This window comes from Nesoenas mayeri, assembly GCF_963082525.1.
Source record: "Nesoenas mayeri genome assembly, chromosome: Z".
NCBI lineage: Eukaryota > Metazoa > Chordata > Aves > Columbiformes > Columbidae > Nesoenas > Nesoenas mayeri.
In genome coordinates this window covers 61450270-61476409 of record NC_137542.1, presented here as the reverse complement: position 1 = coordinate 61476409, position 26140 = coordinate 61450270, and the positions used below count along the sequence as shown (strand labels likewise).

The following is a 26140-nucleotide window of genomic DNA, read 5'->3' as shown; positions in this document are numbered from 1 at the left end:
AAATAAGACAAAACTTACTCAAAGGTATATGTGACAAATTTAAAAGCCTACATCAGCTTTCTTATAAAACCCTAACCAGTTCCTTTCAATGCCGAACTGCAGTATGTTTGCTAGTCAAGTCTCTGGTCCTGACAGGAGCCAACCAAACTTCTCCATCTCACTACCAGTGCTCTGTGATTTTGACTTAACAGTTTTGCAGAGTGTGGTATTGCCCTGTGCATAGGCTAAGCCTGTTTCACACATGCCCAATACCAGGTACCTGTGAAATGTCAGTACTGTACATCATTGCACTCCACATAGTGCACATACTTTTCAACAATCCCTCTCAAAGTACATCATGACAATTTTTCAAACATACAACCACCCTTAAAACACAAGACCCAAGAGTGTTCATGACAGTACAATAAATAAAAAAAATATTTAACTTCCTGTCATTGCTCTTCATTTATGAGCTACCACGAAGGGTAACATTTGATTTTTTTACCAGCCTTTTCACTGATTTTGCAACTGGACTTCAAAATTTTCAGACAGATGCCAGAGTATACCCACTCACATATAGTAACATGATTACAGTAAAATCAAAAGCCACAAAATAAAATAACAGCGAACATTCTGTCAGTGGAATTTTAACTTTTGGTCAACATTTCTGCTAGGCTAAGGACAAAATTACAAAGTATGAAATCACTCTAACATCTGCAGGAATAAGCCTCTTGTTTGCTTTAGCCTCAGCTTAGTGTGTGGCCAGCCTGAAATATGCAATTTCTTAAAAGAACAGGTAGATAGGAGATTGTAAAGCTGTATTTCTTCCTTACTTGCACCCTTTAGTGGATTCTTCCCTTGCAAAACAACATTCATGTGAAAAAATGTGCTGTGGCACTCAGAAGAGTTGAAGGCAAACACGTGTATGGGCAACAAAAGCTGTCAAGGTGACAGACGATTCAAGGAACTGCTTGCTTCTCCACCTGCAGCAAGCTTGAGCGTTGTTAGCTTTCGAGGGGGATGCTGAGGACTCTTACGAAGGTTGTCGTCCATCTGCAGAGAAATAATGAGAGCCGGATCTGGCAAACAGTAGAATATAGATCATATGATTAGTCTTATTTGTCAGGGCTGCCATCACTAATACTGGTTTGGGGTATTTTTTTCACCCTGTTATTTCAGGCCCAGGCAAAACTGATGTCTTGGTTCATTTCCACTCTCAAATATATGCTTGTGTTAGAGTTATTATTCATTCTATCTGTATGTGGTGCATCAAACCCAGCACAAATAGATGTGGTTCTGCTCAAATCATTCTGTCAAGATTACTAAAGAAAGAAGCACCTTCTTCTAAGAGGTCAAAGTTTTACTATAGTATAATAGCCAAAAGCTGCTACAAAGCACATCAAAACTCAAACTGCTAACATCAATGGATGCTTTTGCATGTTCAGCACCTTCAAGAACAAACCTTTTTGAAATCAGAAATGTTCTAGAAATGCTGGGTAAAGTTAGATTAGTTACAGATTTCAAAAGGTATTTAATAAAAATAACTCATTAAAAGACCTTTTCAAAACCAGGTTAATATTAATCTCTGAATATAAAGATTTTACATTTTCATAGGAAATCCATCTAATGTCCTCTGTGTAATACGGTATCAAAAAGAGTCTGTTTAATACAGAATAAACAGAATCACAGAAGACAGCACAGGGGAGATCCCCAGAGGTTGTCCAGTCCATCCCACTTCCACAAGGCAGGATCAGCTTTACCTAAATCGTGCCTGACAAATATCTATATAACTGATTCATTAAAAATTCCACAGCCACACTTTAATACCACAAAGAGGAGATACAATCAATATCTAATGCTATAGAAGCTGATCATAGTTAATGGTCTATATCACATACTGATCTTTTTCAAGAAAAAATGCCTTCTGTCCTTCTAGTTAAAGTATTCTATCTGCATCAGAAGACTAATTCTTCACCAGTATTTTTCACATAAGTTGTATAGCTTTTGATAGGTGCTAAGTGACAGCCTTAGGAACAAAGAATATAAAGAAATAAAAGCTGGAAGTAGAACAAGCAGAAGAAAGAGTGACTGTGGGTTAGTGACTGCAGCACTCAGCTGGAAGCAAGGATGGCTGGCGATAGGTCTTAACTTGCAGGACCATTGCCGAGTTTTGATCAATACATTCAGCCCCTCCTTTGCTGGAAAGTACACTTGAGGAAAGACACTCTTCTTTTGTTGGTATGCACAATTGCAAGACAATGTTCTTTTGATTGTAATAAAAATACTTTTTAAGTACAAGGCTTCATTAATTATTCCTTTCAAATGACATAATATTCTTCCTGCCTCTCTACACAAAGTAACTCAGTAGAAAAGAAGCAATTAAAATAAAACGTCCATTACACAGTTGCAGTTGCCATGCAAGAATATCTGCAAAAAGGTAACCACAATGAAGGAGGAAAACTAGAGACTGAAGCAAAGGTAACCTTTTCAATCAAGTTGGATTCCTTATTTACAAGCTGTGTGAGTTTCCGCAGATTAGCATCTGCTGTATCCTGTCCAGCCGGAGAATGGCCTGGAGAGTGAAGGCAGAAAGAGGAAGAGTGAAAAGATATTTACAAAAGCTTTTAAGTCCTTAAAAAAATAAACCCAGATTGGAGAGAAAGTTCACGTAGTATTTTTATCATAAGAAGAATTTAAGTGGTTAAGCCATTCCATGTGAGAAAAACAGAAGTGCTAAGCACGAGTCATAACGCAGATACAGGTGCATTTTGCCAATGCTTGACAGAGACTGAGTATTAACCCTTACTTTTAATTTTCAGTCCTTTCTACACAACTTTAGAAGTCTTCCTTCCCCATTTCCCCACAAAAGCTCTAGCAAAAACTACATAAAATCTAATTCTGCCTTTGTTCACAGGTGGAACCCTGGAGTCTTAAACCAAACAAGACCATACAGGACAAATGGGGGAAAGGAAACACAGCTTACCTGAGACAGTTAACCTGAAGTAGCAAGTTAAAATATCATCACAGAATTGACACAGATTGGGAAGTTGTTTCAAATGCTCTTGTAACTGTACTCTGGGGAAGCACACTTTATAAATCGGTGCAAGGAAACCAAACACAAAGGCATCCAAAGTCGTAGGCCTGAAAAGAGTGACAAAACAAAAAACCAAAGTGACTGAGGTAAGACATTAAGATCTCTACAACGTAACCATTTTCTGTGTATGTCAAACACAACATAATCAGCTCTTCTGGAATTCCACCTCTCCATATCAATCTGATAAATGCTTTGTACAGACCATCTACTGATTTCAGCACCTCTGAACTAGGACCATGCTGGCAAGCTGAAACAGTAACTTCAGCACTAAAATCCAGTCATGCTGCCATACACATGGATAAAAAACCCACTCCGAAACATACTTCTGGCACCACAAAAGCCAAGCTGTGTGCAAGGGGGACAGGATCCTCTCTAATGAAGTGGTCTGACTTCATGGCTAAAGAAGCAGAAGATGATCCTTTTCAGGACCTGGTGGCACTACGTTTGAGGCAATATCTGCCTCCTGCTCTGTACACATACGACAGGAAAAGGAGCATTCCTGGCCCTACACTCCCCTCTCATGAAGGCAGTGGTAACACCTAAGGGTTAGAGTATTTTTTCTACATACAAGCACAGCAAATGACACTCAGTCACTTGCATTGTCTAGTGCTACACTAACTCATCAAGCACCCCACATTTTCTTAGCAGCTGTGAGCAGCATCTGCCCCTCTGTGAAAAAGTGTAGGATAAGGGAGACACCACGTTGTCTTAGTTAAAAATGGCATTTGTACCTTTCACTCATTCAGATTTATGTCAAAAGCAGAGGGTGAGACACAAAACGACTGTATAGCACTTTTAACATTCTAGCAGGTTTAAAAACAAAAAAAAGTTGAAGTGTTCACAGAATCACACAGTATCACAGTATGTTTGGGATTGGAAGGGACCTCAAAAGATCATCTAGTCCAATCCCCGTGCTGGAGCAGGAATGTCTAGGTGAGGTCGCACAGAACATGTCCAGGCAGGTTTTGAATGTCTCCAGAGAAGGAGACTCCACAACCTTTCTGGGCAGCCTGTTCCAGTGTCTGTCACCCTCACTGAGAAGTTTTTTCTCGAATTTAAGTGGAATCTCTTGTGTTCCAGCTTGATCCCATTAACCCTTGTCCTATCATTGTTTGCCACCGAGAAGAGCCTGGCTCCATCCTCCTGACACTCATCCTTTATATATTTATAAACATGAATAAGGTCACCCCTCAGTCTCCTCCAAACTAAAGAGACCCAGCTCCCTCAGCCTTTCTTCATAAGGGAGATGCTCCACTCCCTTCATCATCTTTGTTGCCCTACGCTGGACCCTCTCCAGCAGTTCCCTGTCCTTCTGGAACTGAGGGGCCCAGAACTGGACACAATATTCCAGATGGGGGTCTCACCAGGGCAGAGGAGAGGGGAAGGAGAACCTCTCTCGATCTACTAACCACCCCCCTTCTAATACACCCCAGGATGCCATTGGCCTTCCTGGCCACAAGGGCACAGTGCTGGCTCATGGTCATCCTGTTGTCCACCAGGACTCCCAGGTCCCTTTCCCCTACACTGCTCTCTAATACGTAATTTCCCAACCTATACTGGAACCTGGGGTTGTTCTTGCCCAGATGCAGGACTCTACACTTTCCCTTGTTAAATTTCATCAGGTTATTCCCCGCCCAACTCTCCAGCCTGTCCAGATCCCGCTGGATGGCAGCACAGAGTCACGTGGAACCTGTTTTATTAGTCATTAATAACACATACACACAAAAAAAATCACACTCACATATCTCCAAAGAAAAACTGAGATGTTCCCAGTCTCTTCGACAGGAGATTTAGGCACTCCTTGGCATCCCTGTATATCTGACGAGACACAAAACTGTTTAAGAGCCCTAGGTGTAGCAAAGCTTGAACACACAGCACTGTTCATAATTTGACAGAGTGCTGCTAGACTGTTTCAGTTCTTGTCTCTGACAGCACCAACTTACAAATCCTTTACTACACAACACGTACCTGTGCTTCTACTTCAGCGAGACTGTAGAGTGGAGGCCCGCCCCTGGTCAGCAGGATCCTGTTCAGCGCTTCCCTGGACATCTTTCCAGGCAGATACAAACTCAGTGGGAAGGCAATCCTTGAGGCAAACCATGGCTTTGTCACACTGGAGTAATTTTCAGCCTCAACCCAGAAAGTGTGCAGCTGTATCAACACAATGACAAACACGACTGGAATCTGAGTAAGAATAGTACACATCTCTTAAAAGCTTGGTGTGTAAGATGTCTGTTAGAGAAGCAGAAGTGCCAAGAATTATTGTAATTTAAGGCAATCAGGCTCCATAAAGGATTATACTAATCCTTTTGAGTGTAGGAGTATATAATTAAGGAAACAGCTAAATAGAAACAACAAAGATATTACATACATCTATATACACACGCATAAATGGCATACACACTCATGTTTATGTATGTGTATATATACATACACACACTTTACATAGAAAATACATTAAAAAAAGCTGCAGACATACAGGATTGGGTTTGAACTTTTCATATTTTAAAAATTTTTATACAAATCTTAAAGTACATTTTAAAATTACTTTTTAAATTACATTTTGAAATGACCTTGTGGGTCAGCTGAAGAAGATAGCCTATAACATAACTTGGTCAGAATATTTTTTCCTTTACAAACTGAAGCCAAAGTTATTCAAGAGATCCAGTGTCTGGGTATTTTTATAGCTCTACTGTAGACTAATATGGTGAGGCCATGTGGCCCAGCTGTTATTTAGAAATGAAAAATGAAACTACTGATGGATATTTTAATTCCTCAAAAGTTCTAACCGAACAGTTCAAAAGGCCTCCACAGTTGTGCACCCCACATTAGACACACCACATCTTACTCCACGCTTTTTCAAAAGAATCAAATGAAACAAAAAACGGCCACAATAAGCTGTTTTCAGGATACCGTTTCCCAAAAAAGCATCAAAAAGAAAAAGCATTTGTAGGTGGCTTTTTAAAATGTCCTTCATAAATGTATTATTATTACTTCAGATCTCAGACATACACATTTCCTTCCTTTTCAGAAATTGCTAGGCAGTATTTCCAAAACTGGACTAACAAAACAAATACGTTCCAGCCAGGACTATCACTGAGGGACTTTAATGTCTCTCCTGTGGGGCACCTCTTGTAGCATTCACTTCCAGAATTTCTGGTTGTTACAAAGTATTTCTCAATACCTACCAGAGCAGGAAGCAGTTTCTCTTCAAGTAGTGCAATATATGCCAGTGTATCAGCTCCTTGTTTTGCAGACAATTCATAATCAGCATTATACTTCTACCAATAAAAAAAAAATACATACTATGAATAGTGTTACACAGAACTTTCCAAAAAGATAATCAATGCAACCCTCAAACTTAACAGCTATCAAGTGAGTAAAAACAACAACATTTTTTGGGATAGAGCATGTGCTCACTAGAATTTCTTCACACTTCAAGTCAGCTATGTCAAACAACCTTGCTTCTCCCGTTTCCACTTTCCCATTCTTAGATTTTTGGGTCCTCCTATTCATAAAATAACTCTTGTCTCTTTCTCATTGCTTTCCAAGCAACTTTCCAGTGATACAGAGGAAATTTTTCAGTACTTAGGCATGCAGCAAACCTCTGGTAAGTCTTCATCTTTATTTTTGAAGAAGCATCTAGCACTTAAGCTGATGTAATCATAAAAAAAAGACAAGCATTCCCATCTTTTGCTGTTAATTACCAAGCTAGAAGTTTAGAAATGGGATACTAACAATATGAAGGACCAAATGCACAGGTAAATTAACGTCGTCACAGCTGACTGAGATTTTAATTCTGATACTGAATCCCTTTAAGGTACATTAAAAAGGTTGATAAGTTTTTTGGAGGGCAATTCACTTTGTTAATTCAGAAACAAAGGGTCATGTTTGTTAGATAGATATCTGAAAAGCAAGCATATTATTTTTATGCTTTAACTCAAATAGTTTTTTCTTTTTTTTTCCGAGCATTAAGGAATCTGTTATACAAATGGCTATGAAACTCCTTAATTTAAAACAACTGTTTAAGATCCCATCTCAAACGCACAGTTTTCAGATTCTGTTTTCCTCTCTCGAAAGATTTAAAGTTTCACTAACATGGCATTCATCAGATAATCTTCTTGACTAGGCAGAGACTGAATTTCTAATGTAAAAGCAGAACAGTGAGCTGGAGGACAATCTTAGAAATCAAAAGATGACGCCACGCTTTATTAGACATCTTTATACTTTGTGAAAAGAAGAAATCGGGTAGCTTTTTTCATTGTGAATAAAACATCAATAGATTTGCAAAAGGCATGCAAGAGTTGACTACACAATAACATACTGTGCATCAAGAAACACTTGCAGACATTTTAATGCTACAAGCTATAGAAAATCTACATAGATTAAAAACAACACTGTATGTATTATCCTTTAAAAAAAGAGTACTAGGAGACGATTATCCATTTAAGCAGTTAAAACTACACTTCCCAAACTGTTACATCCTAGGCCTGCAAAGCCATAACGATGTTAAAACTGTCATAATTAAGAGTAGGAAACTCAGTGAAAAACTGATCAATTAAGGCCAGTTTCTTGTCCTTTTCAATCAACAGTTTTCTTGTGCCTATTTTTAAATCTTTCACATAAGCAACAATCAAACTTTCAAACAGAAAACTGTTATCTACTATTTTGCAATTCTTATGCATGTATGAAAAACAGCAAAGCATTGGGTCTAAACTGAGTTCCAGATTCTCAGAAGCCTATATCAACATATAGAGGGGACAAGGCAAAGAAAACAAATCTTTTGAAACAGACCTACCTGCTTTCTTAAAAAGTTTAGTATTTTTGCTGGCTGCGAAATAACAATGTCTTCTGATATCAGGACTGGTACATCTCCTTGAAGGCATAAATAATACAGTCAATTTATATGGATGAGTTCTAACATAACTAGAAAGCAATCAGTCACTACATCTGCTTTCCTTTTCTCCATACCATGCACATAAACTAAAGTTTACGTAGCAAGGGAGTTCCACCAAGGTCACTGTCCTGGTTTTGTTAAAAACAAATTTCTCTGTTAGTGAATTTGCCTGTCAAATTTATTTAATGTACTGTGGCCTTCGCTAATAACAATATATAAAAAAGTCACCACATCAAATCAGACTGAATCCAATCTCTTCTGCTAGATATCTGATACTTTGAGAACAAGGCTGGATTTCAGATGTTCATCTTAAGACAACAATTCCAACCCAGTCCAACTGCCCTCTCAACTTATGCAGCTCCGGGCCTCTTCTTCCCCCTACTGCAATTTCTTCCTGCTCTTCTCCTACAAATCCATTTTAACCACCTGTTTTCTCTAGCCTTGCTACAACCACTGCTCGAGCTACCACTGCATAACCATGATTTACTACATCAACCAAGTAGTTGCCTCCTGCCAGAAGCTTACTGGTCAGCCTTCACCCATCACATTGCAGGATCAAAGGCTATAAAGTGTAACATCTCTGTAACAGGGGCTATCTCACAGCATATTCACAACAATCCCAACATGACTGTGCTGCAAAATACTCTTAAAGTATCAATCATCAGTAACAGTATTTGGATCTGGGGTTTTTAATTGGATTTTACATATTTGGGCTATGAAGAAACCCACTGAACTTCTGGCAAGTACACACAGCTAGTTCTTGGTATTTTCTGCTAACAGAAAACAATACACTGAAGAGCAAGAGTCAAAGGCATGACTTTTGCATGGATATAGTAATGCCTAAACTGATGATGTAGTAAGTGTAAATTACACAGTACTCTTACCCTGCAGTGATTTAACTGTCTGGAACACAGCAAGACAACAACTTAAAGGCTGAGCAAACACCCAAGCGATGTGTAGAAGTATCCAACACAAAGTCCTCTCTGACACCTTCTCTTCAACTTCTGTGGCAACTAGGTTGTTAAGTCACATTTTCTGAGTCAACCTCTCTACCTCAGCATAGTACTAAAAATCCCACCTGGGGCAAGGCATACTCTTTGAGGCTCACATTCCACTTCCAGCTGTACCAGCCCATTAAATTATACACAATTAAAGAACACTGTTTCCATACACGAGTCCAGTTATTATCATTATAAATATACAAAGTGCAAAAAGCTTAAAAATATGCTGTCACTGTACCATCAAATTAGACTGCCTGGCAGAAACAGGCTTGTTCTTGGCACTGCTCTTTTCTTGACTGGCCACCGCTTCACCCATACACATATTAAGTGTCCTTTGAGGCACTTTATTTATGTCTTTCATAATTTTACTGCCACAAATTCATCACACTTGTTCCTGTGAAATCATTTATCAATGCACTGTGAAAGTAGGTAGCCTTCACTGGGGTGGGTTACACTCCTGAACACAAAACCAAAGAAAACTCTGGAACAACGCAGAAATGGGAACCTGTATTTATAATGTGGCTGCGATTGAAAGAATAAAAACTGCAGAGATTGTACCTTTCGGAGCTCTCCAAGAGTTATTTATAGTATTCACTGTCAGGGGAGCACCAGAAAATTTGGCATAAGCCTGAAACAAAGATTCCAGGGAGACAAATCGAGTCAGTGTGAGTAAGAAAGGTGTCAGATGTTTTTTGGACAGCGTCGGGCTAGACGCGAACGCTGCGGTGGGTCTGCGGTGCCACAGCGCTCCTGGGGATGCCGCGGCGGCCGGGGCCGCGCAGCCCTCGGAAGGGGCCGCAGCGCTGCCCGCGGGTCCCGGGGGAACACGCACGGTCCGCGGGGACGCCGCTCCCGCGGGGGAAGGGCCGGGGCCGCCCCGCCGGGCCGCACTGCCAGCCCAGCTGCCTCTCACCCCACGCTGAGCACGGCGGCACCGGCGGGGCCCCTGCCCGGCACAGGCCCGGCCTCGGAGCGACAAGGGCGGGCGCGCCCCTCGGCGGCGGCGCCGCCTCTCCCGGCGGGAAGAGCCGCTGGGTCAGCCGTGCCGGCGGCAGACAAGCCCGCGGGCGCCGTCCCTCCCTTCCTCCCCTCCCTTCCTGCCGGGGCGGGTGGCGGCCGCCGGCCATTACCATGACGGTGAGAGACTCCGGGTGCAGGGACGGCAGCCCCCAATCGCCTCCCCAGCAGCTCAGCTCCATGGGAGCCGCCATCTTGTCCGCCCTTCGCGCCGGCCCGAGCAGCGCGCCGCTGCTGCCCTCGCATGGCGGCGCCCGAGCGCCCCCGGCCGCGCCTCGGGGCGGGAGAAAGCGGCGGCGGGGCGGGCGCGCCTGAGGGGCCGCCGTCCTCCCTCGGGCGGCGGGGCGGGGGGGCGTCCTGGCCCCCATCAGTGCTGCGGGGACCGCTGGGGGCGTCGCTGAGGGGAGGGGGCGTCGGCGACATGCAGCCCTTGCCCCCTGAGGAAACGCCGCCCGCCCTGGAACACCGTCATTCCACAGGATCGCAGAATGTTAGGGATTGGAAGAGACGTCCAAAGATCATCTTATTCCCTCGCGGGAGCAGGAATACCCAGATGAAGTTACACAAGAATGTGTGCAGGCGGGTTCTGAACATTTCCAGAGGACACTCCACACCTCCCTGGGCAGCCTGTTCCAGTGTCTGTCACCCTCGTTGTGAAGAAGTTTCTCATATTTAAGTGGAACCTCCTGTGTTCCAGTTTGTATCCATTGCCACTTGTCCTACCTTTGGTTGTCACCAAGAAGAGCCTGGCTCCATCCTCATGACACTCACCCTTTACGTATTTATAAACATTAATAAGGTCAGCCCGCAGTCTCCTCTTCTCCAAGCTAAAGAGACCCAGCTCCTCAGCCTTTCCTCATAAGGGAGATGCTCCACTCCCTTCATCATCTTTGTTGCCCTGCGCTGGACTCTCTCCAGCAGTTCCCTGTCCTGCTGGAACTGAGGGGCCCAGAACTGGACACAATATTCCAGATGGGGGTCTCACCAGGGCAGAGTAGAGGGGAAGGAGAACCTCTCTCGATCTACTAACCACCCCCCTTCTAATACAGCCCAGGATGCCATTGGCCTTCCTGGTTCACCGTGCAATCACCTCACTGAGATGTGCAAGCTCTGCAGGCAAGGGTGGCACCAAACAGCTGTAGCCCCAAACAGCTGTTTCTATAAGAAGGATGAGCCAGTGTATGGCTCTTAGCAAGGCATGGTGCAAGAGGACTTAGGAGGTAAATAGGAGAGTAAATTTTCTTTGCATTGCCTTAGGGCTCAATTCGTCTCTGTGCTGTTGTGGAGTCCAGAGCCAAGGCAGAGGGGAAAAAAGGCAATCTGCATCTTCCCTCCCCCCATCCAAAAGCTCCTCAGGATCTTTTTCCTCTTGGTTGCCTGAGTGGAATTCCTATTAGTGTAAATGAGAAGTAAATAGCTGCATTGAGAATGGATATATGCCTTGACTTGAAAAAGTGGGGCTTCAATTTGTGTTTCTGAAAAAGCAAAGCTTATCTGAAACCCGTGTTTGAAACCTTATGTTCTACAAAATTTTTGAAAATGTGGCAGGGTCAAACCCAGAAGTCTCAACATCAATATGGATGGATGTGCTTTAGAGCTGATATTTCACTTGCATTAAGATCGCTATGTTAATTTCCCATGAATCCTGATTTTTAATCATCCATATAATTCCATAAAAACAGGGAGTCTCCTGAAGCATATTAGGAGCAAAATATGAAAACTGAATTAAGCAGCAGAAATTTCTTTCTGCTTTCCCTACCCCATTACTTGGAATTTGCCACAGACAAATCACAGACAAGTCACAGACACTTCTGTAAAGCAAAATCTATAATGTTGACAGTTTCTCTATATTCTGTATGCTTAGAAATTTACTGATTAACGTAAAGTAAGCAGAACAAATATTTTAATGGCTGAAGTTTACTTGCAGATCCTATATAAAAAAAAAAAAAAAGTCATAAATTTCTGTAGGAAACTTCCTTACGAAATGCTACTGGCTTTATGAAAGTTTCCTGATAACATTTTGACACCTGCCCAAGATATTAACCTCCAGTAAGATAAGCTGCAGTTTGTACTTCAGAGGATACAGGAGTGAAAAAGCAATAGCTAGTATTCCATTGTTTTTATTGAAAAGGACAATTAGAAGGTCAAATATTCCTTTCCAGACAGCAGATAAACATTATACTTTGTGAAAATCCCTTAAAGAAGGTTCTGCTTGAGCACAAAATCCCCTTCAGTCTGTAACATACTCCAATAATAAAACGCAGTATAGCAATGAAAACTGGAAAAATTGCCGTGTCCTTTATGTGTACCAGCTAAGTTTATCTAAGCAAGGACTTAAGTTTCTGTTTATATACATTGGGAACTGATTCCTTTCTGTTATACTGTATTATGCAGCATACTCTGTTTGCAAAATACTGCTTCCGTGTGCATTCTTGGAGAATAAACACAAAGAATTAGCAGATGTAGAGCAAAACTAAAATATGGCCCTCACAAATCTAACACTAGTGGGTATGTAACACTACAAACAATATCATCCTCCCAGAGGGTTGATAGGGATCAATGCAAGAGTGTCCTCTGTAGTTAAATCAGAAGAGAAAAATGCTAAGTTAAAATGATTTAATAAAATGTTTTTGACAGAAAATGGAATTCTTCAAGAAAACTTTTAGTATGTTTTGATAAATAAATTACAGAGTAAATAGTTGCAAATAATTTGACAGTGTTCCCTTGGGTAGGTGACAGCAAAACTTTACTGTCCTTTTATCCTCTTTTTTTGTGTGTGTGTGTGCTATAGTCACTGAACACTTTAATACAGAACTGTGATGATTTTGCAGACCTTCATGATGGTTTTGTGTCAGGCATCTAAGCCTATGTTTTCAAAGAATGCTCTTTGGTGATGAAGGGCTTCTCTTTAATAGATAGTAGAGAAACATCGGTGTGGCTCTCGGTCCACATATTAGCCTCTGTAGCATCTGTGCTGTTTCCATCCTTTAGGTCAAGGATGAGTTCTAGACTCAGACTTCTTTCTAGACAGCTTGTGGCACTGTAAGTCCTTACTTCTTCCTTTTTTTGTCCCATGTCCTTGCCTCTTGCTCTACCGCTTTCAGCCTCCCTCTTTTCCTTGGCTCCATAGCACTCTGCATCTGCTGCTCTGTCTTTCTGACTCCACTGTGCAGCTCTCTGCTAGCCCAGTGACACCACCATGTCATCCTGTCACTTCCATTGCAGGGGTACAGATGGTGGGAGTGATGCTGAGGCACTTCTTGTTGTGTGGAGACACATATGAAAGAGCAGCAGGGCAAAGAGGAAGAACAGTCCTGAGCTGGGACACAGCAGATATGGGGGAGCACCTTCCAGCCTGGCAATGGGCAGAGAAAGAAATGAGCAACTGAAGGAGTGGGTCAACACTGCTACACAAATAAGCTAAGAAACAGGATGTGTTATAGGGTACATACCATGCATGCAGGCCAAATAAAGGGCATGTGAATATAGGGCAGCTGAAGGTATTTGAAAATCTCATTGCACCTGCATTGGAGAGGAGCCCACACCCTGTGCTGTGTGGCAGCGGAGCAGCTCGGGCAGACCCTTGGCAGCGCGTTCCGCAGCCCCAGTCCCACGGCGTGCTGTGTCTTGCCTCCCACACAATGACCCCCCCAAGGGCTGTTCTCTGTGGTGCTCGTTAGTTGCATACACCAAGTCCAACATGACTGAATATTAGTCAACACTACTTTTCTTACTTAACATAAAATTTCCCTCCTATTGTTGCCCTTCTTTTGATGATGTAAATAATATCAGACAGCTCCAGCTATTCCAACTGTGTTAGCAACCTGCAAGGGGGCCAGCCATAGCTTCCTGGGTTTCTTCTGATGTGACAGAGGGGCTGAGGCACACACAGAGAGGCACAGGACAAAGAGGACCATGCAGCAGGTTGAGAAGCCCACCACATGCTGCCAGCTCCAGAGTGGGAGAAGTGCCTTGCAGCTCTTCTACCATGGTCTTGTGGGAGACCCTTTCCTTTGCACGGTGGGAGCAGAGTGGCCAGCCTGATGAGTGGTTTCCCATGGGCATGGAGGAAACTGGTTGAACTGTTGCTGAGACCCAAAGGGGCTTGCTCACTTGCTCTAGTTATTTCTTAATGTCAGCAACACAGAGGCTGGAGTTTCCTGGAGTAAAAGAGAAACAGTGGGACACCCTAGGGCCACACACGATACTGAAAATTGTCATAGTTGAAAGCAGAATTTTTTTCTAAAAACTGACTTTGGTTCAGCCATCAGCTTTAGTGATTTGTTAAAACAAGCAACCTTTTTAGTAGCCTCAGTCTGCTCAATTTGAGCTCTCCTAGTGCTCCTGAGCTCTCTAAATGAAATGGAGGAGCAGATTATATGCTTTGCACAACTTGTTTTGGTGACACTCTTCAGTTAGGAAAAGTAGATGAGTTAAATTGCTACCAAGACCAAGCCTACACGCCAGTGCACCCCGGTCCGTTTTGAACTCAATGCCATTAATCATGTCTCAGTTCACATGGCTCCTCAAAGGGCAGGCTCCAGTCGGGATCCCGACAGGTGTTGACTTTGCTGGACCTCGGCAAGATCTCCGGCGCTACCCGGGCTCTCCCACCGACGCTGCCGGTTCGAGCCCCGCCGGTTCGCTCCGTTCTGCGCCCCCGCCCCGACCCGCGGCCGCCCCCCACCGCGGACCCCGACCGCAGGAACAGCCCTACCCCGCCGCGGCCCCCTCCCGCCCGCGGGGGCAGGGGGAGTCCCGGCCAATGGTCTGCCGCCTGCCGCCCTCCCTCCCCGGGCCTGGGGCCGCCCCCGTTAAACGGCGGGACCCGGAGCGGACCGGCGCGCCGTCCTCCGCCGCCTTGCCCGGCCTGCGGCCGCCATGGGGTGCGAGCGTGGCGCCGCGCTGCTGCTCCTGCCGCTCGCCCTGCAGCTGTGCCCGGGCCGCGCCGCCCCGCCCGCCCCCCGAGGTAAGGGCCCCCTTGGTTTAGCAAACGTTTCTTTCCCCTCTCTCATTCGGGACGGCGTTGGGTTTGCAGGGTCCCGACCCCTCCGCCGGGAGCCCTGTGGTGGCTGGGGGATCGCCAGCTCTGCAGGTGCGAGCGGAGCCGGGGCTGCCGCAGCCTAGGGGGCGCAGAGGGCGGCCGCTCCGCCACCGGGTTGCCCCGGCCCCGCGGGCGCCCGTTCCCGAGCTTTGCCCCGCCGGCCTCGCGGTGGGAAGCGGAGGAGGTCGCGGCGTAGCCGCTCCATCAGCCAGCACTGCTAAAATCCCCAAAAAGTCATCTGGTTTTAAAAGGATGCTGGTAGGTGTGTTGGACGTGTCTGAGCAGCACTTTTTCAGTTTTAAGTTCTCATAAATGAGAAGTGAATTGGTAAGCTACAAAATTTCGTTGTGAAAACTACCTCATAAAGTGCATAGGAAAACAGGTACCTTCTAAAACCAACATTACTTTGGCAAGGTTACACACGTAGTAAGTCAAGAGCTGCTTATTTGTGAGCTTGCATAAAGCGAGTGGTATCGCTCTCCAGTAGCAGGTTGGTACTGGGACCAGCTCAGCTAAGTGCAGCAGTTTGGGCAATTTGGTGTTGCTCCAGGAGCCTTAAAGCTGCTTCTGATTCTCTCTGCATGTTTAACCCCCTCCATTGTCTTATAAAATTATGTTTGACATTTTAATTGGTTATTCCTTAGTTAAGTGAAGCCGATCCAAAAGACAGCCAATCAGATTAATTTAGCTTGATTTCTAAAAGCCTTTACTAAAGTCCTTGTTGATGTAAAAACATTTCAGAAAAGTGTTATATTCAAAAGTAGTGTATTGCCATGTTTTAAAAAATAGAGACAGGTTTCTAGCTTGTCAGGAGCAGTGGCCAGTGGAAGACCCCACTCTCAGCATGTGAAATTTTCACCTTCTTACATCAGGCAGAAAACATTGAAATAGGGCTAGGGTTTCACTCCAGGTGTCTATGTCACCATTAATTATCTTCAAAAGTGCTGAGCAGCAGTGGAGCAGTGTTCACATTTACTATTATTGTGGTTAGTTGTGATCCAAGAAGAACCTTGGAGAGTCTCAAAAAGCTGGTGTGACATGGGGCAGAATTAAAGGAAGGAAAGTGTCTTTTACTTTGATCTCTATTCTCTCCTGTGCTACTAATTTCATGCCTTCTCCTCTTAGTGCTTCCTTTCATGTCTTTTAGCTCCCATCTGAAGAGCCTGCCTTGGTGTTTTTGGCAGGAATTGTAAAGAGCGGTTTCCACTGTCTGAGGGTGTAGTTGATCCCTTTTTATCATTTCAATAGGAAGATGAGCAGCTCCCTTCTAAAAATAACAGAAAGTGTGCAGGGGAGAGGATTCCTGGTGCGTTTCACCAGTGGGCTCAGCGTAGCCCGGTGGGTTTGCTCGCTCACGCTCCGAGGCATGCCCAAGCGCTCACTTGTGCTGCGCAGATTGAAACCAGCTGTTTGTGCCTTTCAGCTTTGGCAGTTCTTTTCTATCCATTTGTTTTCAAGTCTGGCTTTCCAGGCATAGAAACAAAAATATTAGATTCTTCTAAAAATGAAATCTGAAATCCATGTGGATCTTTCTTTCTCGTTCCTTCCAAACAAGCAATTGTCTCTGTAAGGTCTAAAAGCTGTCTCTCTCTGCCAGCTCTACCAAGGATGTAAAATGAGTTTTCATAACCCCATTCCTCTTCTGATAGCCACTTTTGCTAGCATGTGGTTAATTTATGCTGAAGGATGGATCTGATCACATACTGCATCTGCTGTTTGAGGCCATGTGCTTTATAGAATGCAACTACCAAACAGATTTGAGCATTCATTTAAATATGCAAATTTCAAAAATTTCAATAAATGTTTTCCGTAAGGTTAGACAGAAGTTTGCCAGTGTTTAGTCATTACTTTTGTAATATTTCTCTTCCATTTTTAAGTGTCTGACTCTGGCAGGGATTAATTAGTCTCACGGGAATTGAGATAAAATCAGCCAATAGACCTAGCAGGACTGGACAAAATGTGTAGCTATATTTTGTGCTGTCAAAGACTTAAGTACTGTATTGGCAGTGCTCTGGCTGAGAAGACACTGCTTTTATTTTATGGATTATTATTACCTGAAAAATGCTGTTGTACAGAGTAGTGATTTGCGTTTCATTTGCTTGGGCAGTTGCTTTGCTCTCTGTGCGCTAAGCATGATGAAACATCCAGCCTTTTGCCTCTGCTGTCTGGGTCACTGGTTTCAGTGTGATGCTGTAAGTCTGAATAGAATGAAAGAGAAGTCCTCTGACCATGTCCATGTTGCATATGTGTTTCCTAGTTGTTTGACAAAACTATTACAAGTGCATACAAATCAAGGTCCTGATTCTTTTTGTCCTGAGAACTCTCAGCAGAGCCATGGGATCCTTGGACCAAATGGAAGTGATGATCTGTATGTTAATGGTTTCATGAGATGAAGGGGAAAAAATATCTTCTTTTTTGGAAATTACACTAGTGTCTAGATGAATGGATGCTCCAGAATGAGCAATGGAAGCAGCAGAGACCCAGGCTCTAATATAAGGGAACAAGGTTTCCCACATGGCTGTAGGAAGATCTGTGTAACTCTGTGATTGTCCTCTGAGTGCTCCTCAGTCTCCTTCTGCCTGTAGCGTATGGAAACACACTGTATCAGTAGGATGGCCCCATCACCTTAGTTGGCAGTGACAGTTTTGAGCTTGTGCTGGCTAGAAAAGACTCATCTGCAATTGTCCGCCATTTTTTTGGCCTTTGAAGTTATACTTAGTGGTACAACCATGGGCTTGAATCAAGGTGAGGTGCGGTGTGCTGCCATGTGCCTTTGCTCTCTACATGGTGTTGTGGCTCTTCTCCAGTGGCAGCTCTACAAGATTGTGCTGGTCTGGGAGAAAAGCACAGCCCAGCTTTGTTAAGCCTGTGGAATGGCAGTGGTGTACAATGGCTAGATATGCCATTGTATTCAAATGACACTCGTGCATAGTAATTTGTCAGACTTCATTGGAAGGGTATAATACATTCACTGCTTGAACGGTACGGGGTTGAAATAGAAGATTATCAAGAAACCTAATGGAATAGTTTATTGAGTTTGGAGACATCACTGATTTAGGAATATTAAGGAAAACCTGAGCTGTTTGTTTCAGTGTTTCAGTTGGGTAGCTGACATATATATGAGTATAATGTTAGACTCTTTGCAGATGCATTCTGTAAAAATTAAAAGAAAAATTTGAAACAGCTTTCACTATGCCTTCAGGGTTATTCTTTTTTTGTCAGTTCTGTCCTTCATTGTTATCTGTGCTGGAAGGGAAAGATGAGTCTTTTGTATATAATGTATCTTCTGAGAAGCCAATGAAGTGAGAAGGAGTTTATGAACATTGTATTGCTTACGTGGCATTTTACTATTTTAGTTGGTGCCCTGAAATTGCCATCAAAATGGTTCTTAGGATAAGTACAGTGGAAATCCATTTGAAAATGTTGATGCTGGATCCTCAGTCTACTCGAAGTGTGAAGATAAGCGTCTGAATTTGTGAAAGCAGAAATAAGATAAAAAGCTTTCTGTTGAAGTGCATCCTAAGAAGAGAAGAATTTTAGAGATTTGCCCTAAAAATATTTGAGTACCTCAATTTGAAGACTAGATATTTATTTGTTAATGAATTATTGACAATTGCTTTTTTAAAAAATTGCTGAAAGAGGATCAGTTGCAACAAAATCTATATGATATTTTGATAGAACCATAGAATAGTTTCGGTTGGAAGGGACCTTTAAAGATCATGTAGTCTAACACCCCTGACATGGGGCAGGAACATCTTTCACTAGGTCAGGTTGCTTAAGCCACCGCCAGGGGCATTGGACTAGGTGATCTTTAAAGATTATATTCGTATTGTTAATTTTTGTTTTAGTATTTTTTATTTTAGTAGGGCAACTTGGGTTCATTTTAAAGTATCTATATGGAAATAGTAAAGGGCGTACAATCTCCAATGGATGGCTTCAGCCTACATGCTTCTTTGGTCATTGTTATATTTAAATTGCTGTTGAAACTTGCTTATTTTTCAGTTTTTGACCTTCTTCCTTATGCCAACAAGAGAATGGTAACAAACTTCTTGCAACAAGCACTTGGTGACTCTACGCTGGATGATGTATATTTGCTCTCAACATTCAAACTGCAGCCGAAGAGCACGGCCACTGTATTTGGCCTGTATTCGTCAGCTGACAATAATAAGTATTTTGAATTTACAGTAATGGGACGGATGAATAAAGGTGAGTTGTTTGGAGCATGTAAGGGAAAAGTAGTGTTGGATCCATAGTTATTGTTGTCACAGATGTTGAAAACTCTGAGATTAACCTTTGTGCTTGAGTCATTCCTGTTGCATGTTGTCACCACTCAGGCCCTCCCTCGCAAGATAAAAGTGTTGGTTACATCCCTTCTCACTCCTTTTCTCTTTCCCACTCTGTCTGGATGCTGCTCTCTCCTGGGTGGGGGAAGTTGACCTGACAGCTGGTATCTCCACTTTGCCGTGGTGCTTACTTTGAGCAACGCTGAGAAAGGAGCTAAAAATGGAGTATGTAGACAGGAGTCAATTTTTTTCTTCTTCTTTTTCCCCTTGGGACAATCACTGGTTCATATTACTCAGGAATGTTAGGGACACACGCACATGCTGCCTCATGCATATGAAAGGCAAGTTCTTGCTCTGCTGACCCTGGAGTTTAGATGTGACTATGCATGACAAACATTCCTAGCACTTACAGGATTTTGGGTGAATTAAAGTGTTTGTTGTCCATTTATTGAAATGAGTTAATCAGGAGTCAGAGTAGGAACTTCAGCAGACTTCTAGAAATTGAGAGCTTTCCTCAATCTCTAGACCAAATCTAGGATATATTGCAATTTTAAGGTTCAGTGAAAAACTCTCAAATGATGTGAATTATTGTTGCTCCATTGACTTCACCACTGCTCAGATAATTTGCTGCTGCCAATCTTGTAATCAGGCAGCTGAGTCCTGCATACTGAGAAACCTGACTGAGAAATTCCAGTTTATACATAGGAAGATTGTTCTATATGCTGAAGAAAAGCACACCTTTCACTTGGGAAACGTAGAGGAATGAGTTAGATAAAGTATTGGGTAGTTTTATCAGGTCTGCCAAAATCTTTCTGAGGTCAGGAAATAAGAACTTTCGTGCTCTGTGTGTGTTGGGGGTCGGTAACACATGGTCAGACAGCCTTATCAGTAGGTGTCATACAATTCCTAACACTGGCTTACCTAATTGCTAAATAAATGATAGATCACGCATACTCAATCTTTCCCTCTCACACACATGATGATTTGTGGAAATGTTATACAGATATATAGGAGTGCATATCTATACACACAAATACATCTATATACATATCAAACTCTTCTCTTGATTTTCAAGAATACCTGCATGCCTGATGGTTACTGATACAGACTTAAGAGACTTTCTAGTGGAAGGTTATGTGGCTTCTTTTGTTTTTGTCCTTAGTATGTTAGTGTTGTATATGAGGAAAGTCTGTGACAGGATGATGGCATAGAGGTAGGCAGCATGAAGAAGTTCCTTCTGTGAGTGACCAGTGTTGAGCAGATGAATGGCGTCTGTAACCTACCAGTTATAAAGGACTGATCAAACAGAGGGAGGCATTTCACAGCAAGGCTGTTCTGTGGAGGTCTCTTTGCTTCCTTATTACTTTAAAACACCTTGTTTAAGAGACATGGCAGTGTGAAAGTAGTTGGCAGTGTTTTCACATGTGGTTTCTCTGGAAGCGTTAAGTGTTCCATATAGCTCCTTTGTACAGTAAGTTAAACTGCATCCAGGAGTTCATAATGTGAGCTGGAAGTATGGAGCGTCGAGGCTATTTGGGATCCTCTCAGGACTGGAGATTATCACTTAAGTGGTGAGCCAATGTCAACATCTTAGCAAAATGCAGGGTCTAAATATCTATGGTTTTAGGAGGGTGCATATGTGCATAGTGCTTCCTCTGTGTGGTATTTCTACCTGTGCACCCAAATCTGATCTAAGTAGCCGAAAGCAGTCCTTAGTTAGCCTTTGAAGTGCCACATTTGAGAGCAGTGTTCCAAATGGTTTGCTCATGTTCTGGTTTTGTTGTGGAATACCTGATATTAAAATGGTCATAACATCTAGATGTTTTTAAAACACAGATCTGAATTACTGGGCAACTGATCAACTTGTTTTGGTTAGACCAATGTGCTTTTCAGAGGCAAACAGCTTCTATGGGTTTCTTATCCTTTTTTGATGATTCTTTTATGGAACAAACAGCACTAAGTGCCTAAACATGATGTAGTTTAACAACTCTGTGAAACAGTTCGTATTTACTGTTAGGATTGGTGTTTTCGTTGAAAATCTGTTTTCTAAACAGTACAGATGAGACACTTATTTTGATGAATGTCAGTGTAGCGTGTCCTAGTGGCAAACATGTAATGCAGGGTCTTGATGAGTTAAATCTTACGGAGTCAGAGACTGTGGTCCAGGAAAATCTCCCTTCAAAAGCCTATTCTAATTTACCAGATGGATATTTGGCTTTGACTGAGGAAGGAATACTTGATCCTCCATCCAAGCCAGACTACTCCTTATCCTGAAAATATTCTGGCAGGGTCTGTTCTAGTCTGTGCCACCACCGCTTTCCTTCTCTAGCTTAGTGCTGCATTTGGTTGCACTGATTGCGGGGCCCAGATCCAAAGACCTTGCTTTCATACCACCAGGTGTGCATAATACTTGCATAAGTAAAATGTCTGCAGCGTACTCTGTCTTGCCAGATCTTTGAGTTTGCCACGAAATACTACCTTTTAGGAAGTTACTGGTGACCTCATGTACCTTTGCAGAAATCTCAACTCTGGCAGTGTTTTGACATAGACAACAGTGAAAACATTCCTGATATTGATCACAGCTGTTGGGACTTTAGCGCTGGTGTAGACATACCCTGCCATGTTTATTCTGGTGTAGATCTGGATTTTTTGAATCTTTAGAATAAGGAATTAGAAAAATAGTAAGGAACATGTACACAGTTAACTCAGAAGGTCACCAGCAGAGGTATGATAGCATCATAGTACATTAGTACTTGAGAGATGGGAAGGTAATTTGTGAAATGAGTAGAAATGGGATGAGTTCAGTAGGTGTTATTAGCTCTGAAGCTAATAACAGTTTTTCCTCTGCTATATCCAGAATTTTTATTTGACCTCGTGTTAATGTAGGTGTTCCTTGAAGGTTAAAGTATTTTTGAGCCCTCACTTGATGCAGCAGTAGCAGCCCTTTGTGAACTTCAAACATATGTTCGCAAGAGCCAGCACTTCACTGTTCAGGTGCCCAGTGTTTGTGCAGTCTGGCTCCTGTCATCAGCAGGAAATAAGGGGCATGCAGGCTGGTGACCAGTGGAGTCTTTGGAACTAATTCTGTCTGATATTGTAGGGTGGCTATACACTGTCTAGTGGCACTCAGCTCATTGCTTCCGCAGATGTGTGTTTGGAGAGCCAGGGAGAGATTTTGTGGAGAGAACTAGGTAGCTGATCTAAGAGATTTAGCTTGCAGATCCTAACTTACCAGTCTAATTTCCTTAGGAAAGAGACTTTTTTTTTTTTTCAATATTACACAGCATGTAAGAGGTTTTGTTTGTCTGCTGTTGTGTTTTTTGATGGGGCATTTTACTTCATAAAATGAGGATTTGTTGTATGTATTATGAAGTAGGTCGTTCACTAATGCATTAAATAGCTGAGAGGGGGCTTAGTCATCCTTAGGTGGAATATCTCTTTTCTGCATTATATTTTGGTTTTACTTGCCATTTGTTACAGAGAAATGCAAGTCATTGGCTTGGAATCATGCTTCCTTTGATTTCTTTAATGATGCATTTTGATACACTGTCAGATGGCTTAACTGAATGCAGTATCCATTGCTGAAACTGATTTTTTTTCCAGGTGTACCTTTCTGTTGCAGAGTATTTCTAGGTTTATCGGAAATGTACTTGCCAAAGTGCTGACTGCAGGCTGTCCACTGCACCCTTTACATTTACCACTTGTATTTTAGCATGTTATGCCCTGTAAGGTGACATTGGTTAAGACAGTTAGAGAGGCCTGGACAAAGCAGTAGAAAACGCTCTGCAAGCAGTAGTGTTTTGCAAATGGGCAGTTGTGCAAGAGCCCTGGTAATCCTGCTCTGAGGGTCAATATCCCATTTATTATTACCATTTATATCTGCACATGGGACACATTTACAAAAACTGATGTGGAAAAATACCATAGCAATTGCAGATTTCCATAGTATCTTCCTTGATCAGCCTTGGGTTATCTGCTGCCCTCTGACAGCTCTTCTGTGTGTTCTGTACTAGTTGTGCTGCGCTACCTGAAGAGCGATGGGAGGTTGAATTCTGTGATCTTCAGCAACATCCACTTGGCTGATGGGAAACCTCATGCTGTTATCTTGTGGCTGAGTGGCCTGCAGCAGGGATCGAGCACAATGGAGCTGTATCTGGACTGCCTGCAAGTAGGGGCAGTTCAGGACATGCCAAAGGCATTTTCAGCGCTGTCTCTGAGGTCGTCAGCAGTAGAGTTGCGAACTTTCCAGGAGAAGCCACAGGTGAGGGGAAGAACTGTGAGCAGGCTGAGCACCTGAAGGGATCACTAGGATCCTCCAGATCACTGAGTCCAGACCTCAGCCCTCCCAGCAGCCAAGCTCTGTACAATGGTGATTCAGTAATGCTTGAGTGTTAACTTGTGAAATAAATGTAAATATAAGTTCTCTATGGAACAGGTGAAATCCTAGCTTCATTGAACCCAGTAATAGTTATGCTATTTGTTTTAAACAGAATTTTTAGCTTATTAAAAGAAAGTAAAAATTACTAACTCCCTTACTTCAGTCCAGGTGTTTCTTGGCAACTGGACTTTTTACAAGGCCCTAGCTGATGGTAAGGGCAGTTCTTCATCAGCTGCTTACAACTCTTCAATATGAGCAATGCTTGGCTGTGCATGTGGCTTTCCTTTGCACATTAAGTCACATGGACTAAAAAGATGAAAGAAGAAGGCTTACATGATGTGAGAGTCCCACCCTGATCTGTTTGACTGCAATAGCTTTTCTTCCTCTGTCTGCCAGCCACGGGTTGTCATACCTTCTTGTCATCTTTGTATCAGCAGTCTGATGTAAGCAATATCTTCCGTCATCATTAATACAAAATATGCATTAGAAGGTGCAAAGGCATTCTGCCTCCAAGGTTGCCCCATTGGTTTGTTTCATTGCAGGCTTGAAAATGAGCCTTTTTATGGACAATCAGTAAGGTGCCCACATTCCTGACATGAATATAGACCTGTTTGAGGGCGGAAAAGAGACTGCTTTGGATTCAGTTCAACAGGAATGGCAAAAATAATTCTTATATGCCACAAATATAAAAATACATGAACTTTCTGGTGTGTGAAATCATGTGAATTGAAATAGTGAAAAAAAAAAAGTTCAAAATAAAGCCACAGCTATGTGAAAATCTGCAAGTCAAAGATTGGGGATTTTATTACAGATCAGATGGTGCTGGGTGGTCCTGAAGGGGGTGGCATAGGTGACCGGTACTCTTAGGAAGTGGACAACCTCTCTAAAAATTAATTTGCTTTGTCTTATATTTTGCATTTTTCCATTGTTGTACAAAAATTATAAGCTTTGTTTTTCTTGTGAGTCCAGGAGGCACTAGATGAGCTGAAGATGGTGACTGGAGGAACACTTGCTGAAGTGGGGAACCTGCAAGATTGTTTTCTTCAGCAAATTGAGCCTGTTTCTCAGTACACTGGTAAGGCCTGCAACCAGGAGTCAATATTGTTCTTTAAGGTACCAGTGCAAAGAAGCTAGTCAGTGCGATGAATATTAAAAATGTGGAGAAGCTATGTAGACCAAATTACAGCCACGATAGTTTCCTGTAAGTGTTTTAGAAATAGCTCAGTTTGGAGAGAAAACAGTCACTGCTGCTGGTGATAAAGCAATAAGTTGTTGTCCTAGGGAAGGAGGAGTCTGTAATGATTAAAAGAGGCTTATTAGCCTAATTTGGAAGACATACTTTTGTGATCTGTATCTGTTTGTGTCAGCGTAATGATATTTTAAGCATTCACATTGCAGACAGTAAGTAGTCCTAAATGTGATCAACTGCTACAGGCTTTATGAAGACAAGACGTATCAAAGTACTTATGCACGTGGCCAGTATTGGTCTTCTGTTGATCACTGGAGTGTCCCAGAGAGGAGAGGAACAAGGTGTGAAGAAAGACACAGGAGACCGCAGATCGTGTTGTTGCTACGGCTGCGACATGAAACCTGCAGGTCCGTGAGGGAAAAGCCATTGCAAGGCAGCCACTAGTCCTGCTGCAAGTTAGCCCAGGCTTTTGTCACCTGCTGGACTGGAAATCTGCTCTAAAGCCATTTCCATTACTGCCTGTGCTGACCATTGTGGAGGCTGAGCTGAGAGGAGGGAGGAAAGGATGGAACTGAGGCTGCTGTGATCCCTGCAGGTCCGTAGGGGCTGGGTGCAATGCCCTGTGATGGGTAAGGGTTCTCTCTAACCTCTTGACACAGCAAATCTGGGTTAGACCGCCCCATCTGTACCCCTTCCTAGTCTCTGTGGATCTGCCTTTCTGCTGCAGGTGTGAGGGAGAAGAATGGGTTCACACTGCAGGTGCAATATGTTAACGTGACAGTCATGGGGAAAAAACAAGTGAGGCCAAGGCTTGAAATAGTATCCATGAGAAGTTCTCTCTCACACCCTTACCTGTCTCCCATGCCAAACCCAACCCTGCAGCCTTGCTACTTTTGATTAGAATAGAGACAAGATACATACATTTTAAATAAGAGCCTCCTGGGTACACTACATGAATGCAGGCATCGGTGTGCAGTGATAACAGAATCTGTTTTGCCTTTTAGCTGTGTAAATCCTCAGTTGCATATGCTTCTGTTTTCTCGCTCCTTAACGTATGTACACTGAGGCAAAAAATACAGAGTTTTATCATCAAAAGTTTCTCTTTCTGCCTAAATGAACAGGCATTTGCATGTAGAAGGGAGGGGTAATTCACTGTTTCTTCCTGGAAAAGCTCACAGCTCTGTGCCCAAGGTTTCCAGACTGCAGACTTGCAGCTTTCTCATTTGTTTTTGCTCATTAATCAGTAATACAAATGGTA

The 26140-nt window shown here is 42.9% G+C and overlaps 2 protein-coding genes across 3 annotated transcripts in view; one reads left to right on the top strand and one right to left on the bottom strand.

Moving 5' to 3' along the window:
• Window positions 1-921: 921 nt before the first annotated feature.
• On the bottom strand, window positions 922-10183 carry MTX3 (metaxin 3; the record flags this gene model as incomplete). 2 transcript variants are annotated; one of them, XM_080363103.1, is made up of 9 exons in its annotated part: window positions 10102-10183; window positions 9530-9599; window positions 7872-7948; window positions 6262-6354; window positions 5042-5224; window positions 4815-4891; window positions 2963-3120; window positions 2463-2551; window positions 922-1032 (listed from the first exon to the last, which is right to left on the bottom strand). In XM_080363103.1, exons 1-9 carry the CDS (start codon window positions 10180-10182, stop codon window positions 922-924), a joined length of 939 nt encoding a protein of 312 aa, XP_080219229.1. In that variant the 5' UTR covers window position 10183. The 2 variants fall into 2 exon arrangements, with proteins under 2 accessions (XP_080219229.1, XP_080219230.1); XM_080363104.1 differs by having other exon boundaries at window positions 984-1058.
• Window positions 10184-14869: 4686 nt separating this feature from the next.
• Window positions 14870-26140, top strand: part of THBS4 (thrombospondin 4) — a gene marked incomplete at its 5' end in the record, with an annotated part of 39476 nt that continues 28205 nt past the window's right edge. The window contains 4 exons of the mRNA XM_080362892.1: window positions 14870-14957; window positions 19035-19238; window positions 23329-23576; window positions 24663-24768. Coding sequence (XP_080219018.1) covers window positions 14870-14957; window positions 19035-19238; window positions 23329-23576; window positions 24663-24768 — 646 coding nt within the window. The remainder of the gene's footprint in view (window positions 14958-19034; window positions 19239-23328; window positions 23577-24662; window positions 24769-26140) is intronic.